General features: G+C 42.0%; 2 protein-coding genes across 2 annotated transcripts in view; one reads left to right on the forward strand and one right to left on the reverse strand.

Moving 5' to 3' along the window:
* Positions 1-5,321, forward strand: part of cabp4 (calcium binding protein 4) — a 28,965-nt gene extending 23,644 nt beyond the window's left edge. Inside the window, exons 7-9 of the mRNA XM_041933165.1 lie at positions 596-705; positions 2,139-2,286; positions 5,083-5,321. Coding sequence (XP_041789099.1) covers positions 596-705; positions 2,139-2,286; positions 5,083-5,111 — 287 coding nt within the window. The 3' untranslated portion in view covers positions 5,112-5,321. The remainder of the gene's footprint in view (positions 1-595; positions 706-2,138; positions 2,287-5,082) is intronic.
* Positions 5,322-5,845: 524 nt separating this feature from the next.
* On the reverse strand, positions 5,846-18,294 carry lonrf1l (LON peptidase N-terminal domain and ring finger 1, like). The gene is made up of 12 exons (XM_041933164.1): positions 17,555-18,294; positions 14,697-14,815; positions 13,594-13,716; positions 11,381-11,572; positions 11,052-11,265; positions 10,661-10,766; positions 10,424-10,538; positions 10,187-10,308; positions 9,916-10,074; positions 9,635-9,797; positions 9,253-9,405; positions 5,846-7,422 (listed from the first exon to the last, which is right to left on the reverse strand). The coding sequence occupies exons 1-12, from the start codon at positions 18,156-18,158 to the stop codon at positions 7,264-7,266; spliced, it is 2,229 nt and encodes a 742-aa protein (XP_041789098.1). The 5' UTR covers positions 18,159-18,294; the 3' UTR covers positions 5,846-7,263.
* Between the last annotated feature and the right edge of the window lie 2,257 nt (positions 18,295-20,551).

Raw genomic sequence — 20,551 nt, forward strand, 5'->3', positions numbered from 1 at the left:
CTTAATCTTATATTGTCGACTTGTTCTATTAAGACTTAGTTAACAGTTAAAAGATCACGGTTTGGGTTAAAAAAGACGTTTTCACAATGTTAGCCTCGTGTTAGAAAGGCTAACTTCTCCCATGTGCGTATTTTTCCAGTCTCTTTCGCCCAAGTCGCAAAGTTTTGACATCACAGCAGTGTGATCGGTCAGTGCAATGATGGTCCTGGAGCAACATAATTATGATGTAGGAACAACACCAACATGGCGATATCAGATCGTGCTACCAGAAACACTCCAAATTAATGCTTCTGTTGTCTTGTGTCTCCTGCATGGGCAAAAAAAGAAGCATGTTTACCAAAATGACTTTGCAAAGCTTGTTGAACCCCCCCAAAAATGATGAATACAGGTTTTAGTGTAAGATTTGAATACTTCTTCCACTATAGACCTAATGTATGTTCCACTATCCTCTGACATCCTTGTGCTTAATGCATGAATCCACATGTCAAGCATGGACACTCCAGGTAGGCATGGAGGTTATTGCTTGGTACTAGTCAACCTGTACATGCGTGTGTCTGCATCTACCTGATGTGTGTGTCCTTCTGTCTTTCTGCAGGGGGCGGCCATGTAGACTTTGACGATTTCTGTGAGCTAATGGGGCCGAGGATGCTGGCTGAGACGGCTCATATGGTCGGGTTGAAGGAGCTCCGCTGTGCCTTCAAACAGGTAAGTAAGTCCCCCGGCTAGAAACTCTGAAAAAAGTCTGACTTCAAGCGAGTGAAAGGGGCCTGGTGCTATGACAGTAGTTTGAAGTGTGCAACAGGACCTTTCCCCAGAGAGAGCCGAGAGTGCATGACTCTTACTTGTAAACAAGTCCAGGGGAAGAAAGGGAGCTGGCTCTGAATGCAGAAGAAATGTTTATGGCAAAGGGAAAATATTCATATTGATGATGTTTTAGTGAAGCCCAGTCCCCGCCGTCCAAAGAGCCACGTTTTCTGCTGTATATTGTCTCACTTGTTGATTTGTGCTCATTAGACATGCCTATTTTATTTGACATTTTGTGGTGCCTCATTGGTTTGGAGGAAATATCTATTGCATCGCTCTCTTCGATGTCAATACAGAGTCAGCTGCACAAGTGCTGCATTGATCGCCCACCAAAGCCAAGCCCTGGTGTGACGTAGCCTGACCAAGCAAAACAAATGAGCTGATCAAGTTATTTACAAGCACAGCTTCACACACCTGGGTTCATCCATTTAGTACATCACAGCGTGATGGTTTTTAACGGTCACTGCAAAACAGATGCGCTGATAATGCGCTCTTCATGATTATAGCTGACAACATATTGGAGTGCACCGTATGCTACTGGGATTAATGTATCGATATTTAAAATTTAGCCTCATGCATTTAGTTTGACTACTTTTGGCTCCTATGAAAAGCATGGGAGGAATTCAGCTGTCACAGCAGCGTCAGTTAAATAACCCACCCTTGACTGATGCTGATCTGCTCTGGTGTTACAGCGAGCTGTGTACCAACATTTCTATCTCAAACAATCTCTTCCTGAACCAGTGTGGCCACTTTACAGATCAAGATTTTATCAAAGCCAGGAGGCAAGCCACCAAAAGCATCATTCCCCTGCATGAAAGGTTTTAAAAGTGTATGCTGCTCTGATGAAAAGTCAGACATATTGAAGTCGCATCCTCCATTGCTGCGATCTGGAGTTTCTTCATCGCTAGTGAGTCATCGTCAAAGTCCTGATGCCGTCACAGCAAGAAATTCACATGCGCTGACATTTCAATCCATTTGTCAAGAATAATGAATTAGCTCGCAACTCTGCTGCTTCTGAACAGAAACTTCTGCAACTTTGCAGCAAAGTCTGAACAAACACGAATAAATTTTCAGCTCATACAGCTCATAGTCACTTCAGAAGTCTTTCTCACTTCACTTCACACCTCATGAGTCAGCATTGCCCCATCTGTAGACGCAAGCTGTTTTCAGACTTCCAGGGACCTCATGCAACCATGTTGGAACGAATACTGTAAATGTAATCACGTTTAAATGATCTTATCCTCTTCACCTGTGATCTCCTTATTTGTCTCTCCTCACTCACTGCACGTTCACGTGCCCGCCTCCTTTATCTCCACTGACCGTACACGGCGAAGTTTGACTGCGACGGCGATGGAAAGATCACGCTTGATGAGCTGAAGGAGGGCATGAAGACCCTCCTGGGGGAGAAGCTGAAGAAAGGAGAGCTGGAAGAGATCCTCGCCGACATTGACCTCAACAAAGACGGCAACATCGACTTTGACGGTGAGCGGGTGGGGACTCACTGCCGTGAGAGGGCATTAAAGCAATTAATAAAATGCACAGATTAAACAATTAGACAGGAAGGTGGGTGGCATACAGTAGCGTGTCCCAACCACAGGCACCTGTAGCCTTCACCAGTATGGTGATGCATGGAAAGACCAACTAATTCCCCACCAAATTCAACTAAATGAATTAAATCTGATTTGATTAAAATAAATCTACATATTTGGTGGAGGAAAGTTAACAGCTAAATAGGATTACAAATGAGTGTGATGTTGATCTTTATTAAATTCCAAATAACCAGCAAGCAGCTCATCCTGAGTCAGTTGCACTGTGTGAATTAGCGAGCAAGCAGAGAAGTTGAGATAGTTAACTCAAAGTCAAGGATGAAATAATTCATGTTGTGGAGCAGTTGAAATAGTTAGCTAATGGATCAACTATTGAAAAAGTTACTGTATAAACAGTTGAAATAGTAAGGTAAATGTATTGTTAAAGAGTTTAACGAGTTAAAAGTAATTTATAGTTAAGTAGCTAACTAAAAGCATTGGAAAACAGTTAACTAATCAGCTAAAGGTAACAGGAAAACAGTTGAAATAATTCATCGTTGGCCAAAGGTAATGGGAAAACAATTGAAAAGGCTAAAAGTAATAGACAAACAGTTAAAATAGTCTGCTAAAGGTAACAGGAAAACAGTTGAAATAGTTAATAGATAACTAAAAGTAATGGGAAAACAGTTGCAATAGTTAGCCAAAGGTAAAAGAAAAACAGTTGAAATAGATAATTGTTAGCTAAAAGTAAGGATAAACAGTTGAAACAGTCAGCTAAAGGTGCCAGTAAAAAAGTTGAAATAGTGCATAGTTAGCTAAAAGTATTGGATAAAGAGTTGAATTGGTAATCTAGAAGTATTGATAAAGCTTATCACTAATAGTATTGTCCAGTTACATAGCTAGCTGTTAGCTAAAGGTAATGGATAAAGTTGAAACTGGAAGCTAAACAGTTCAAATAGTTGGCTAAAAATTATGTGGGCCTATAGTTAAATAGCTAGTTTGAAGTAGTTGAAATAATAAGGTAAAAGTAATGGGAAAACAGTTGAATTGGCTAAAAGTAATGAAAAGATAGTTGAAATGGTCAACTAAATGTAATAAACAGCTGAAGTAGTTAGCTCTAAGCTAAAAGTAACACAGAAACTGGTGAACTAGTTAGCTAACAGCAATTAGGTTAAAAAAATGTAACATCTTTCTGCTAATCCAGTTGCAACAGCTAGCATTTTGCAGTTTATTATCCTTTCTTCAGAACCACTGGACCATGACAGACGTGGCCTCAATGAAGGGGCTACTTGAGCTGATCAGACTTAAAAAGGTCGGGGTCCGCTGATGTACAGGAGGGAAGAGCGAACTAGAGAGGACAAAGCAGACGGGTCATTGAATTCGGTTGGAATGGGCTGAGGATGAAGGGGACAGAAGGGGGAAATGTGTAAGACATGAGGTGGGAAAAGGGTGAGGTGGGAAAAGAAGGATGGTTAAGTCAAGGTGGGTTGGCTGGAGGGGCCAATCCAATCTAATCAGTAGTGCATTAAGCCAATCAATAGACATGCCTGGACAGCTGTCACATGTTTCACAAAGAACATACGCTGTTGGACGGCTCAAGGACACTGCAGAAATGTCATTACCATGTGTTTCCGTGAAAGAAAATAAACAATACAGAGGCACACAATGAAATGCACATGCACAAACACACACATCCATGTGCACATGTGCAGGTGCCATCAACACGACATGCATGCTAGTGAGCTCATAGGCTGCAGCTGACAAAGGGCTTAGAGGTGTGATCCTGTTTGTCTTTTCTCAGCAATCCAATCAATTACAATTATTGGGAACATATGAATAGTCGTGTCAGTCTCGGAGGGGATCAATAAGCAGGTGCTCCTCATTATCATCAATTAGCCCCCGTGGCCGCGCTAGATCTGTCCATCTTAACCACGTGGGCAGAAAACAAGCATCTGTGGCAGAAGCGAGAAGATCATTCTGAACATCCAGGTGGCACGTCAAACTCAGGTGCTAGGATTGAGCTGCTGTTCCACTCGGTTTACAATAGAAAATGGTTAGAGGAGTACCCCAAGAGACAATGTTAGTGGGTTAATCTGGAATTAAGCTTTAGTACTCAGTCAATCAATAGATTCTCATCTACAATGAGACGTCTTTCAGAGCAAAGCACTTGAGGAAGTCAATGGGATGTGATTGATGGATTTAGCGAAACCTGCCTCAAGCCATCTTGTGCCAGGTTTCATTGACAGCACATGTCAATAGCTGCGTTGATTGACAAGTGAATCTACAATAATGGATACACTGAGCTGAAAACAAGTGGTAATCAAAGTGATTACCAATTATGAGGAGAGATGAACAGAGCCTGGTAACTGGCAGTCGACATATTGGAGCAGTTAACCTTTTTAAATCTAAGACAGGGGCTAATACCTGTCCAGAAGACCAGCCCTGTACTCTATCTCACTCAACAACAGGAAAAAATAAAACTGTCATGTTTAAATTTTTAACTATAATGATCCTGTATCCACTCTCCTTTTTTTCTTTGACATTTCACCTCAGAAACGCCTCAATTTTTCATTAACTTGGTGATAATGGAAACATTTTGTCATTATATCACACCGTGAGCTGTGTTACTTTCCAGTGCAGTTTCATGTGGGCTGATAATGATGTGGCTGTATCCCATGCCTTCCATTTATGATATTAGAGTGTCATAAGTCCTTATCGCTGGATCTGCTGCTGTCTCTGTCTCGCTCTGCAGAGTTTGTTATGATGCTTTCTGCAAGATGACCTCTGATGGAAGAAGACGGAGCGGACAACACTGGATTCAGGAACTGTACACCAACTTGTGAACGCGTCTTCTTCTTCCTGCTTTTTCTGCATCATTACGTATTCGAAATGCCAGATTGTAAAAACATAATAGAGACAAAGAGATCTGTTTATATTTTCCTAATAAAAGTTGAGTAAGTGCAGAGGGTAAAGGGTGAGTTATGAAACACTAAACTAGATGTAACAATAATGCTGCACTGTCGCCCCCTTGTGGTTGAGAAGTGTTTTGACTCCTCAGGGCTCCATAACGAGGCAAGATTGATTCTCTTTGCCCACTGATTTCTCAGACCCTTGCATTTTAACTTCTGGTTCATGGTGAACTGCAGTAAATATACATTTATTTTACACATAAATCACCAATCAGACTGTCTGTTTGTGGTATGTTTGGTAACTGTCAACCAAATCTGATAAAATTACACCCATACAATCCTGTGTGACCTCACAAAACATACGAGTCTGGGCAGACATGGATGTTAACTGCAGCTTGACTGGTTAGCAGAGGCATACAACTGTGAGGCGATTGCTTTAATTACTCATGAATATTCAACACTGTCAAGAAATACTTGGTTATCTGATTTGGAGCCAATGCTCATGGGGCTTTTAAGTGAGGTCCCTGCTGTGAGGTAAAAGCCCCAGGATGCTGCCACAGATTGCTCAAAATCTTCCATTAACTGGTAAAATAGTGGACACTTCAGTTGAAAAAAGAAGTGCATTTATTATTCAAATTGATAACTTAAAACATCTGAGCAAAAAGCAAGATCTGTCCAAAAAGCCTTTTTACAGATGGTTTACATATGACAGCCTTGACTTGAGTTTTCTTTTTTTTTATACACATTATACACTAACTGAGATGGGGAAAGAACACAATGAAAACATACTTCGTAGAATGGCAAAAAGGAATGGTAACCAAACCAACACATCGTGTTATTCAAATCACAATGCAAAATGGTGTAAGGCAAATGCAGTCCCGACTGAAGCACTGCAGTACAGTCCTCTCTCCTCCAAGCAGACACAGAGCAGCTTTGAATGAAGAATAATGCTAACCCATTGGCTGTAAACATGCGTTTTTTGTCTTGTCTTGATTTGTCAGAATACTGCAAGACCCCCTTAGAATTTCTCATACACACACACACACGTTCAGAATGTACACATTTTACAAACTCTTTCTTATAAATTAATTCAGTTTTAAGTTAATTCACTGGGTAGCTGAATCTTTTGGTTTAGAGGAGAGACAACTAATACAAGAACTACTTCTTCCTCACTCCAGCAGGATCTCCAAAGGTCCATGACAAACAAAGACGTTGGAAGAGCGCATACAACTTAAGTTTAACTGTGACAGGAGGAAAAAGCGTTTGAAAAGCATAGAATCAAGATGAGATTTCAGGCCATCTGGCCCACTGTTAAGAGAGATAAAATGGCCCATCTCTGCGTGATAATTTGGAAGAAACTCAGAGTGGAAAACGATGGGAAGAAACACAGATCGTCTCATTCTTTCAACAGGTAGGTCCTTTGCCACAACATAGAGGCAGCGACGGAAGTTGTTCATGGTAAGAATGTGGGGGAGAGAGAAAAAGAAAATGCGATGCTCAGAAGAGATGATACTTCTGTCAGTGTCTGGTACACATACACCAGCCTCTAGTTGCACTTGGTTTTGCACAAATCTCTTGTCAGTGGTTCCTCCAAACCACGTCTTGCGATCACTTTTTGGACTTTCAGCATTTAGGATTTATTTTGCCAGACACACCTCACCCTCCTCCATATTAACATAAATCTTAGAAACGCTCATTCGGGGAAGTTCCTACGAAAATGAACTGCATTAAGAACGAGAGCCGATGAGAACAGTTGCTGTGACATTTGTTATACTTTTAATCATTTTTGATAGACACACACAGATGTGCGTCGTTGGAAGAGTCCCTGAGGTGGTTTGGCCACATCTCCGGTTTCAGTGTTCCACAGTTCAAGGATGTTTCAGCTTTGCTCTGGTCTTGTGTAGGCTTAATGCAAAGAACTGCAAAATGTACAGTTGAGGGATTTGGATGGGAACAGAAAAAAAAATTGTCGAGATGTTGATTCAAGGTTGCTTGAATGTTTGTGGTGAGGATAAGAGGAAGCTCTAGTTGTTAGGGATGCTCTGCAGATATGTGAGGATGTGCTGGATCTTCACCAGGCGTTCTTTGAGGCTGGTCATGGAGAGGACAGACAGCTGGTAGCGTGGGTCGATTGGCAGAACAGCCAGGAGCCACCAGCAGCACGCTGGACCATTAGGAGTAGCCTAGGAGAGAGGAGGAATAGTATAAGTCATTTGCTTTCACAACCAAAAATAATACTCAAGACCCCTAATATCATTTCAGTGATTATTTGAGCCACATTAAGGACGTCTGAGGGCCGGTTCGTCGTCTAGAAGGTTTCTGAACGGGAAATGTTTGTTTGAAAAATTCTGGTTTTGAGAATCAGTTTTTCCACATTCTCCAAACCTCCTGATCTTTCCTATCATGTGTATCTAATATCAGACAGCTGAGACTGGGCATCAAAGTCAAGTGAAAGAAAACAAGACCCAGGCAACGATCAATACCTACATAGCTCTCATTCAGAGTTCTGTGCTGCTACATTCTTGTTCATAAAATTCATTTACCAGACAAAAGCCTCACTGTTATCCTATCTGCCCTGTTTGAAATGATTTGTCAGAGCTGTTATGAAATCCATTCACTGTTCAATCACTCAACCTAACCAGTGGACAAAAACTAGAATCACAGATTTAACCAACATTTCTGCTTCAGAGTCTAAGCCTTCAGCTATGTGCTCCTTACTCAAGCATCTCCACTTGCATTGTAGTGAGTTAAAACATAAATAAACTTTTAAGGTAGCCTGCCGGAGGAATGCATGTCTGCGTCATCGAGTTAATAAGCTGAGATAAATCCTGGTTTCTTTGAGTTAAAGAGCCTGAGCCAGCCTGAGCCAAAATGTGCCTTACACGTCGTGACGTCTGACGTGAATGAGGTTTACTCTTTCTGTACTACATTTTACCTTTTAGATTACATTAACCCAAGAATTACTGTGTCAGAAATTAGATAACAGCATCAAAAATCACGGTCAGTGCTTTGCTGTCAGTGTGTGTGCACGTGGTAGAGTTGGGGATTCTCTTCATGACACTCTTCTGACGCAACAGGGCAGGTAGGATTAGGCATGAAGTACCCATAAAGCTCTTTAGCCTATATTGTCAATAGACCCCGCCCTGTGGTTGTCCTAAGAGCAGAGCTTTAAATCCCTGTCAGCGCTGCGGGCTACAAGCCGGAGCCAAAGCTGAGCACACACAACAACTGTGTTCCGGTATTAAGGCCTCTCAGGCAGGTGGATCCATGGTAATGCAGGTTTCCCCAAAAGGCAAGTGTGTCATGAGATGATCCAATTTTAGACTAACAATTTGGAGTGTCTTGCAGCTTTACAGACCCTGCAGTAAGTGGAAGAAAATGACTGCTTTTGCAGAGCTCAGCTGATACAGGGTCTGACAATAATAATAATAATAATGATGATGATGATGATGTTGAGACGACCACATGTACTGGATGTAGGCAGTTAAACAAATGACTTCTTTTTCTCAACAGACCCTGCCAACTCACTGCTGTAGAATATATTTTCAAACTGATCTGCTAGACAAACAATATAAAAATAACACCACTTCTAAATTACTGATACCATAAATGCTGTTTTTCATATTAGCTCCTACTCTGGGGACCCGCAAGAGAAGTTTGATTGAGCCGGGGTATCGTTTTCCAGTTCACTAATTGTAAGCTCTGCATTGTAGTCTTGCACATTGGTAACTGTATGCAGTATTACAAACAAGGTCAAAGCCAGTCATTCATTTTAACCCTCCAATACATCAGCAAATTGTATATTTTTGTGTGTAATGTGAAATAAAGGGAAAAACTCAAGGCAAACTACATTTCAAAGATCAGTGCAAATCAGTGCACAGTTGCTGTACAGCAATGTCAGATATCTGATGTGTGATTAAAGATCATGCTCCTCAAAAGTCTGTTGTCCATATAGTTACATAAACCCGTATGGGCAGGAATTGGCACATCACTAAATCGTGCTGGGTGTTTACCTGGATGTCAGCTTCTCGTTCTGGCATTGGTCCGAAGTGCTGCAGGATCTGGTTGTGGAAGCGGATCTTAAGGTTCTGGAACCAGACGCGGGCCTGCTCGTAAACGGCATCATGCAGCTCTTGTAGTCTCGCTAGCTCATCTCTGTCCTCCACCTAATAGAAAAGAGTAAATAAAGAAGTCTTTGTTAAAACTTAAAAATACATTGCTTGGAAAAGAATTGGCAGATGTTAAAAAAACATAAAAAACAATGCAGATCTACTTAGATGAAAATCAACGCCTGTAGATTTGAAAGGTGGCCTCACATTTTAAACATCAGATTTTGGTTGAGTATAATTAAAAAAACACAAAACACTGTCAAATGTCGGTCACTGTGGCTCTTACCCTGGTGTCCTCCAAATGCTCAATGTCAGCAGTACTGTAACCATCCTTCATTCCTCGGGACAGGACCCGGAAGCGTTTTCCACCGACGGTGTCCACGACTGATCGTCCGTCAGGGAGGAAGTGGACACTCCTGATGGTCAGCATGCAGCCATAATCTACAAACCTGCAGGGATGGTCAGAATGGGTTATTTTTATACAACTGAGCTTTGCCAGTACTACATCCAGTGATCCCTCTGAGATCAGCGTGGATTTCACTGACGTGTTGGTGGCTGCGTGCTTACCCTGTCTGGGGATCATTAATGCACATCCCAAACTGGCGCGTGCCTGTGTCCATGCAGCGGCGAATCATGAGGCGGTAACGTGGCTCGAAGACATGCAGGGGGCAAGGCACGGTGGGGTAAGCCATGGTACACACAAAGATAGGCACATTCTTCGTCAGACTGCACAGAAGGAGAGAAAAAAATTAGACTCCTTGAGCCTCTTTGAACCCTCTGCATACAGAAACATCTGATCGACATTTGAGTCAACCAGGCCAGACGCAGAAATACATACTCGGAAAGCTCTCTGGTCTCCTCCAAATGAGTTTTCGTTCTTTCTGCATGCTCTTCACGGAGATGCTGTTTGATCAGGGTGTCCAAGACGGTCGTCACCATGTACTTCCTGCGTGCTAGATACTGGAGAGAGCAGGATATGAGTTGAATGATTGAAACAGGAAGCAAGGAACACGTTTCCATTTGCGTGATGCTAGCCAAGTAAGATGATTCAGTACATGTCAAGCTGGTTGCTTACCTCTTTCAGGCTCTCTTTACAGAGGGGACACTGGGGCGTATGGTCCAGGCAGCGTTCCACACAGTTTTTACAGAAGGTGTGGCCACATGGTGTAGTCACAGGCTCATAGAACAACCTGTATTGATAGAGGTGTAAATTTTATTCTGAGTGTTTGCTCATTTAAAGGTGTACAATATGAGCCGACGTGTGAACTTCATGGTAAATACGTGCGTGTGGCCCACTTGTGTGCGACCTTACCTCAGACAGAGAGAGCACTCGAAGTCATTGTGGTCCAGCAGGTCCTCGGGAATATGTCTGCTGGTTTTTTCTTTGGCAGCCTGTTGTTTGGAGCTTTTCGCCACACCTGAAGTCAACCAGATGGAAGAAAGCATTCAGCAATTAATCTTCTAAACATCTCTGACATAAATATAGTCTAAGTGGGTCATTATGTATGTTGACATAAAATGTGCTTACTAATAATTTGGATTAATGATAGGGTAGGACATACACAGAGGAAGACAGCAGCATATTATTCTGGTAAAAAGTCTGTATTGAATTCTCCAATTAAGCTCAATTTTATGCAACAGAAGCAAACGAGATTTAATGTGGAGGAACAGAAAGCAATAAAATGGTTGGATTGGGTGCTGACCTTGTTTTTTATACTTGCTACTTCCGCTGTCAACAACACATGGTTCTGTGTCTGACACTGACAATTTCCTCTTCAGCAGGCTCCCCTTCTCCTGGTCCCCCAGCTGAGGAGCAGAGCAAACTCTCTTCAGCCCCTCCTCACCGCAACTAGAGCCATGCATTCGTAGCGAATGGGCTCGGCTCAGACTGGGCCGCTCCAGGCTTTCCCAGCGTTTCTGAATCATGACAGACGGCAGCGGGGTGAGAAGACGATGATGGTTCTTTCAACATATGTGGTAACAGTGTATCCACTTATGCACTAGATGATATCATTATTCTGTGTGCTAGTACCTCCTGGTTGTCCAGATGGTGGTGTGCCGAGGCGGCGCGGGTCTGGTGCTGTCTTTGGACCGGGCTCTGTGGTTGAGCTTGTGCATCAGCCACAAGGGTTTTACTGCGCAAGTGAGGCGACGCGTTCTGTGTCGTTTCCCTCAGGCCGACCTTGACGTTCTCATCGGCCGGGGACAGCATATCACACAGGATCTGCAAAAACCACTTGGATTATCATTTGAAGTCAATACCACCAAAGGCAATTAACACAGTTATGACTGAGAAATCAGATATCTACACGTGTAAGATGAATATGAGGGCTGTCAATTGATGCAAGCATTGATCATGGGGTCCATATTTGTCATTTTTTACATAAATAATTAAGAGGGTCAAGTCTGGTCTTGTTGCTGGTGTCCTATAATATTCTAATATAATATAAGCACCAGATGTTGGCGTAAGTAGTACATGGCATAAAGTAAATTTTGACTAACACAAGATGAGAAAAACATCTGAGTCGCTGATTTCATGAAGATGAGTTGTTCATTCATTGAGTGCACTTTTTTTGTACATAGGTTTTTACAAGTTTTGACATCAGAGAAAAAAATCCTTATTGTGCTCTAAAATTGGATTTACACAATACATTTTTACACAGTGCGTGAGGGAAATATAGACTTTTTGTCCTCTCTGCACAAAGGGGTTATTGACAAAAGATTTAACTACACAATAGTGTAAATCCAAAAAAACTTGGCCGTGATAATGTCCATGGTCGATGTGAGGCGAAAAGAGAAAGCAAACTTTGTTCAGAGAGCTGCCTTGTCTAGAATAGCTTTTAGCATGACCTCATTTTGAACTGCATATGACCCAGCAGCCATCAAAGAGCCATCAAACATTCACAGTTAGGTTCAAGCTTGTGGGCCTGAACTTTGGGCTCTGCTCTACAGATCATTTTAAACATACGTATAGTTAGCACTACCACAAGGACGAAGGCTGTCATTTTCAATTGCATTCATAAGGGTACTGGGAAGGCCTTTGAGACTCTAAGTGTGATTACGGTTTACACAAACTTGATTTGACAATCAATTGATGCACGTAGTCTGTCTACCACAATGTGGCAGATTGATGTCGAGCCTGAGCCGTGCCGCTTTTAAAAGCAGAGAGAAGGAATTCAGTCTTGATGTCAATACAACGAACAACCTTCACCAGCTGCAATCATTTCACATGCTTTATACCAAGGGAAAACTAAAGATGAGTAATGTGATGACGTATGCGTCCTTATACAATGATGACTCAGAGATGATTACACAAAACTTCAGCAGCATTAACTATAGAAATAAGTTTAATCACAGAATGGCAATAAACCTTTATGTTTTTCTGAAAATGCATATAGTACTGCATACGTGAGTTAACTGTGTGTCACTTATGTAACTACAACTCTATGTTCTGTCTATGTAGTGGTACTAATGACATTACAGAGTCACAAGACTTGACCCACTAACAACTTATGCAATTCCATAGCAGATTATCCTAACAGAGAGAGTGGAGAACCGTCATGGCTGACAAAGTGGCAGTATACATTTTGATCTATTTCTATATTATGTTCGTTTTCCTATTAACTCTCAACTGTATGTTATCACAATATGTGATTATATATCATTGTCAGATCCTTTGTCTGTGAAACAATATGCCAAAAATATGTATCGACTGACTAAGATCCATACAGATGAACAGAATAACATGACCATTGGAAGTTATCCCTGTCTGCACATTCAGAGCACATGTGCTCCACATAGAAGACAATGCACAATGTGAACTCTATTAAAAACACAGCAATACAGGGGGTACTGTCATCAGGATACCCATAAAACCAGCTTCTCCTTGTTTCCAGTTAAAATGTTTATTGAGCTGTAAGGTTTAGGTGGGTTTTTTAGATCCATGCCATGAAAACAGGCAGGTTCCATTAACTCAATGCAGTAAATAGCAGATGCTTACTACAAAAACAGAACAAATGGCTTAATGCCAGAAAGATCACAGTGTTCTCGAGTCAAGGAGTGGACACACTCGTGTACCTAGATTCCTTGAAGCAATGGTACAAGTTAGCTAGCTCCTCCAGCCCTACTTGCATAAGCAATGACTGACCTGAACGCAGCTCACTGCCAGACTTCAGGATGAAAACTTTTTCTCTTCCCACACTGCCAGCAGACAAATCACAACTTCTTTCTCCAAAGTTCTCTCACCTTTTCCACTTGTCTTTTAGCACAGGGGAAGTCTTCGTCCACAGACAGGCAGTGGAGGAATACTTGGAGAGACTCGTCCACTTGGCCCATCTCATGCAGCACCATAGCTTTCCTAAACACAGCCTGAAAGAGCAGAGAAGGAAGGACAGAAAGACAGAATTCACACTTCTGCAACAGCATTCATGTATGTATGCATGCACCTTAAGAAACCACTGGATTCAAAATCATGCTGAACTGTTTCAAGACAGACAGATGGAACACATAATCAACTTCTTAAACACAGGCGAGAGATGCCGCTCTTTCTAAATGCAGTATTTCTATGCTATTGAATAAGTCGACGTATTATGACCAATTATACAAGGGCTTGCATGGTGTTCTTTGTACCACAAACAGAAAATATCCTCAGCTTCAACCCAGACATTTAGTCTCCTGTTACTGATGTAATATTTATAACGGCTTTGACCTTAATCATTGCATTCTCAGTTGTGGTCTAGAAAACGTTCTTCAGTCATGATAGTCTTTTGTAACTTATTTAACCTCAGAAAAGGCCTTTATACAATACTTAAAAAAGCAGGTCACTAAAAACACGCCTTGTAAACACACAAACAGGGTCACCACAGAGAAAGTACTCGGGTGGCTGTGATTCAGTCAATTCCGCTGTCGAGACATGCATCCAAAACTTAATTCTAATACAATTTCACTCTATAACAAAGCAAATGAAAGAATAAAAAATATTATGTATATCTGGTGTCTGTAATAATCCAATTACACAACAAATGAGGTGTTCCCTGTCTGTGGTTTTGGCAGTCTTAAAATACACCTCTTCTTAGTAATGGCCGGTTGACCGATATACCAGATTGAACACATGCTCACACACAGACTCTAGTAAGTAAAGGCAGGTGTGAGAGCTGGCAATACCACCATCCTTACACCACCAACAGAATGCCTGGCATTGAAGTTAGTGTGATCACATGTGACAGTGATTATCCTTTTATCAGAAGTCATGCTAATGGTGACCACACGCCTAAATTGAAGAGAGTTTTAATGCAAACTTTAAGTTCTGTAGCATGGCATGACAAATTACTGCAGTGTCAGTGACCTACTTCAGCGGAAGAACTGGACCCGGGACAAAATTCTGTGTCCTCCAGAGCCAGACGATACTGTTTGAGAGCCATGTAGGCCTCCGCTCGAGACAGTCGCGCCGCCGCTGTTGTCCCTGGATCTGCAGGAGATGGAGAGGGGGGAGAAAATTCTTTACTCACTGTAAGGAATGTTTTATCTTTGAAAGCTTTTCCTTCACTATTGGAAAGCACAGCATTTAAATTTAAACAGGTATCAATACATTTTGGGTTAACTTAATGTCATGAAGCACAGCACAAGTAACACTATCATTATCATACTGACTAATAGTTGATAATACAATGGGCAAACTTGGAGCCTTTCCTACATGCAGGGGTAGGTAGCAGTTACCTCGACAGAAAGCTTTAAAATTCTGCAGGTCATACGTTACACAACGCATGGCAAACACAAATTACGTATTAACTGTGTCGCTGAATTCTCTGCTAACAATGCAAAAGAAAAAGTTGCATAAGCCTGACATAACTGCATGTGATTAGTGGATTTAATATTTCTGAATGACTGAATATATTGGGCTAATAATCAAGTGTAAACCTGCCCATTTCATTGCGGTAGATTTGGGTTGTGTTAAAAATCAGGCATTTGGCATTAATTTCATTACTCAACTGTGGGCAAGTCTCATGCTTTTGAAGCCTCTATCCTGCAGAAATTACCAGCAAATTGATTCTATTAGTGGATTACGTTTACCTGCAGTCCGTCAAAAGTTCAATTTAATTTTCTTCACTGAGTCGCAATTTTTCAGCACATGGCACGCTACCAATCCAAGCAATTCATTGCCTCTCATTGAGACACATGAGATTCAGTTCATTTTACTGATGTTTGGCAGATGCTAATGTGAACAGGACCACAGGTAGGTTTGTCTTGACGTGATACCATCTGAATATTTGGAAGTTTGAGTCCTTCCTTTCAGCTTGTCTGCAGTACTGAGGGCCAGCACTGTCACAAGCAAGGGGGTCTGTCTACATTACTAAATAAGTGCCATATGACCCCACGTCAAGTGACAGTTTTGTCAGAAGATGCCCCACCAGTCATCCTCGATTAAACCTTAAATCTCATGGATTACTGCCTTTTTCTCTATTCAGGTTATTTTTGCAATTTTCACCTTTAATGGAAAGTCTACAGTGAAGAAGCATATAGGAAAGAAGAGGAGAGAGAGTGGCATGACATGCAACAAAGGTCTCCAGCCAGAACCAAAGTACTTATGTGCATGCATTTATGTAGCATGCACTGTAACCAACTGGTTACTAGTGGGATTTGTTTCATTGAATTTGTGGTCGACCTGAGTTACACAATGTAGGGACACATCAGGTTGTGCATCCACATTTTGCAAAGAGACGTTATATCTTTACAGTCTTACGTTGCCCTGTCATTCAGTGAATGTACAAGTAGAAAAAGAAAACAAAATCATACGATATGAATGTTGAGACACGTAATTCCAGTTTAACTGTTAACTCTGTGGCGAGGCATTCCACTGGTGTAAGGATTAGTCAGGTTCTTCTAATGCAGCAGTTTAGGTTAGTTCTGGCACTAGATATCTTGTTGATAAAGTTTGAATAGCAGAGGGCAGCAGGAACACGGCAAGGTTACATGTGTTATATCATTTGACCCAAATTCCATGGACATCTCTGTAAGCTCCCACAAACAGGTTCTTTTCCAGCCAGACTGTCAGACCTCCAGACCACAAGCCACAAGTCAGGGTGTGGGAGGTCAGACGTGAATCCAAACTGCTGCTAATCTAAACTCCCAATAACCACATCATGACAATAAATAAATACATGAAAATGTCATTAGAGGCTTATTACCCCCAAACTACAATAGCCTAAAATAACCAAATCAAAGGAGAGTCACCATGGTTTTTCCAGTGCATGGTTTGAGGTTACTTGGGATTTAGAGGTTGTTTAGACTATTTCAGTGTCATACCCACAATGCATCATGTCATTTAAGTTTGTACTTTTGCTTACTAGTTCCACTGGAAGGCAGGCCATGAAAACCCTAACACTTAACTAATTTCTTTATCCAGGAGCTGCACAGTCAACATGCAGACAATTTCCAACTTAAGGTTTTCTCCAAAAGTACAGTTGGGCATTTCTTTCCTTGCTCAAGGGCACGTCAGACCACTTCTGTTACTGGTGAAAGTAAAACTTCTCATTCCCTTCACTTATGCAACTTAAACAACCATTACTAAGAATTGCACCTGCAACCACAAACCTCCATGAACACAGGCATGTTAACTGCCAATCATCTGCCATCTCCCTACATTGCATAACTTTAGGATCTGTTATCAAATCTAACCCACTGTCTGAGTGTCTAGTCTGCACCACTAGCCTTGCCTCCTGAACTGACCCAAGAACAGCCCTTTCATGTCCCATTTAAAACAGCTAAGAAACCGTGGCTCGCAACACCCATAACAATTACAAAATATAAATGCCCTCCCCCCTTTATAAGTTACAAAACCTACCCCAATATGTGTCATGACCTGCCTTATGCAACTTCAACCGAGTGCGCATGCTCAGCTTATGGAATTTCGTAAGCAGAACGCACATGGTTACCTTACAGCCAATGGGAGGAGGGCGGAAGCAGCAAAACACATGAGGGTGATTGTAACGGTTTTCAAAATGTTGGTCAGTAGAGCTCACTCCACTAAGCCCCTGTGGATCCTCTGACAAGCAAAAACGAGTACAGTATCACATTAAAGTACCAAATCTTTGCTAATTAAATAACGTCTCAAGAACACATGATGTTCTTGTCATCTCCGCTGGGCATGCGCACTGCCATGCATCCCCTCATGAAAACATGGATGTAAGGTGAACTTAACAACACTTACCACGATGAATGACTTCGGTTGCTAGCGACACAGCCTCTTTGTAACGTTTACTTCTACACAGCTCGTCCACTTCACATAGTGTTTTTGACTTTTTCAGCTCGTCCGGGAACCACTTGTCTAAGAGTCCGCACATAATCACATTCGCTTTCTCCTCGCCCGTTACGGTTTCGCTGCACAGCTTGCATTTGGAGAGCAGCCGTCGTTGTAAACACCTTTTACAATACGAATGTCCACAAGCTATGGTAACAGGTTCGCCTAAAAAGTCATGACAGTTGGGACAGTCAAACATATCGTCCAAAGAACTGTCCCCGGCGTCCCGACTCTCGCCCGGGAGTGCGTCTGGCCCAGCCGCTTTCCTCTTGAAGTTGCGGAGGATACAGTCCACGAAAGTGCTTAATTGTTCGGGTCGCACGGGGCCATAACGCATCGCCACTGAAAACCAGTCAATGGCTTCTCTGAGGCAGTTTTCCGATGCCAGAGCGTTAGCTTTGTGTAGTATAAGTTCATGGTGGCCCTCCTCTTCTTCTGAGGCGTCCGAGTCGGCGCCGATGAAGAAGCCGCCTTTCTCCTCCGTCGCGTCCTCCACTTGCTGCTGGAGCGACATCGCAGCGTCAAAACTAAAGAAAAGAAAATGTTACGTCGATGCAGGCCTTCTCGTGTTATCGTGCCTATGCATTCCTACAGCTGCCGCGGTCCTGAGCAGCGGAGTCGACGGACTTTCACAGACAGCTCGTTCGTTACATAAAAAACGGCATCACGTGAGCGGCGAACTCGTGCCGTGATTGGTCAGGACGCCTGGGTTACAAAACGTGCGCTCGAAAGTTTCATAACTACGGAAGAGACGCAGTGAAGTTCAGAGACTGTGCCAGATCACAGCGCTCCCGTCTGAACCCGACCCACTCCGAACACCCGCAGGCTGCGACTGTGACACGAAACAATACATTCTAGCTAAAACACTCCTTGTTCATGTAGTTATCAGAAAGTTGCAGTGTCTGAAAGCTGTCAGAAAACTTACCCAGAGCCCCCCCCAACTGGTTGTGTAACAAGATTTTGTAACACCTTTAGTTTCAATTTTATGTAATTTACTTTATCCTTCCTAGCTGAGTCTAACCCATTTTATTGCCACTTTATATCACATGTCTGTCAGTAACCTTCATATTTTTCTTTGCTGCCCTCATAAAATATGTGTGCCTCTTGTTTGTGGAAGCACATTTTGCACAGAAAAGAAAATCAATGCAATGTAATACTCACTGACCTAGAGTCAATGGTACTTGCTAAATATTTGTCAAATAAAAGCGCAGTGCATGAAACTATTAAATCTAGAATTTGGTCCCAAACCCTGCAGTACACACAGAAACTAAAGTGTATTTCCCAAAGCCACAGGCCACTGGCACTGAAAGCCATTTCACCTTTCATCTTCGGATAAAAAACAAAGTTGTATCCTATTCTATATATCTTCACTGACTATGTAAAAATATGCATGATGTAAAGGTCAACAATCATTGATTATTGGTCCTTGGACGCAATAATATAGACACAAGAGAGGCTAACTGCCGACCTGCTGTCACAGCAAGTTGCACTCCCCCCCCATCATCACCTGTCATCTTGTGTAATCTGGGCCGCATCTGCACTGTTTTTCCACAGCACAGAAGCTAAAGTTAGTACAACCCCATTCCTAAAGATGTGGGACGCTGTGTAAAAGGTGAATGAAAACAGAATGCAGTCATTTGCAAACGAACTGTGTTTACTGACAGCAGTTTTACAAAGTGTTCCCCAGCCCATGCAGGAATATCCTTTATACAATCATGTGTTCAAGTTGTGAACCTCGCTCCAGCCTGGCTTGTGAACGACTGAGCCTTTCCAGGATGCTCCTTTCATACCCAATCATGATACTATCACCTGTTGCCAATCAACCTGTTTACCTGTGGAATGTTCCAAACAGGTGTTTTTGGAGCGTTCCACAACTTTCCCAGTCTTTTGTTGCTCCTGTCCCGACTTGTTTGAAACGTGTTGCTGCATCAAATTCAGAATAAGCAGATATTTACAAAAGTTAATGAGGTAAAATGGTGAATATGTCGTCTTTGTACTGTATTTTACTGAGAATATGTCAAAAGAGATAAGCAAATTCTGGCTTTGTGTTTATGTTTTATGCAGCGTCCCAACTTTTTTGGAATCAGGATTGTAAAATGTCAAGTTTTATATGTGAACAGTAATAATGGCAGTATACAACAGGATACAGCCTGCTCTCGTCACAAAAACAGCTTTGGTCTGAAGGAAACACATGACCTGCTGAGAAGTTTGAGATAATCATCAGCGGGAGGAAAAGCATGAAAAGTGTTATCTAACTGCAGCAAAATCAAAGCAGTGCTGTCATGACATCCTGGTAAACCAAATATCCAAGAGCAGAAAAACAAATCAAATGGTGAAACAACAAAAACAACAGAATAATTTTATCCAGCATTAAAACTTCTTCAGCAAACCTTGATCAGATATGTCAAATGGCTTAGCCTTCAAGCATGTTTGACCCTGTAGGGGTAGAGTCTGTTTGCTTTGTGACCTTCAGCCATGCAGACTGTACATAAACCTGTCCTCTGAAGTCACAGTGAAGAATGATCAGTGTTGGTGCCGCTGTTGATGCTAATTTAATCATGCGTGTCTTGCTATGATGGTTTGTAGGACCTTGGAAAGACGCTGCATATTGTAGCAGCAGCTATGATATATGATATACTGCGGAGGGACGCTGCCCTCTAGTGGTTAAATTGGTACATTACTCCAATGGAGAACTACTATTGGAAATTGTAACAATTTGCAAAATGCGTTTAAAGCCGTGCTGAAGAATTTACATTTAATGAAAGAGGAGAAACAAAACGAAAAATAAACAATCTTCTGTGAGAGGATACCCAGATGTGGGATAAAATGTCAACATGTTTCCTGTGTTTGTGTCACGTGTATGTTCTTATAATTCAGTGTTATACTGCGTTTGTGCTGTTGCACAGT

This window comes from Chelmon rostratus, chromosome 3 (assembly GCF_017976325.1).
Source record: "Chelmon rostratus isolate fCheRos1 chromosome 3, fCheRos1.pri, whole genome shotgun sequence".
Lineage (NCBI taxonomy): Eukaryota > Metazoa > Chordata > Actinopteri > Chaetodontiformes > Chaetodontidae > Chelmon > Chelmon rostratus.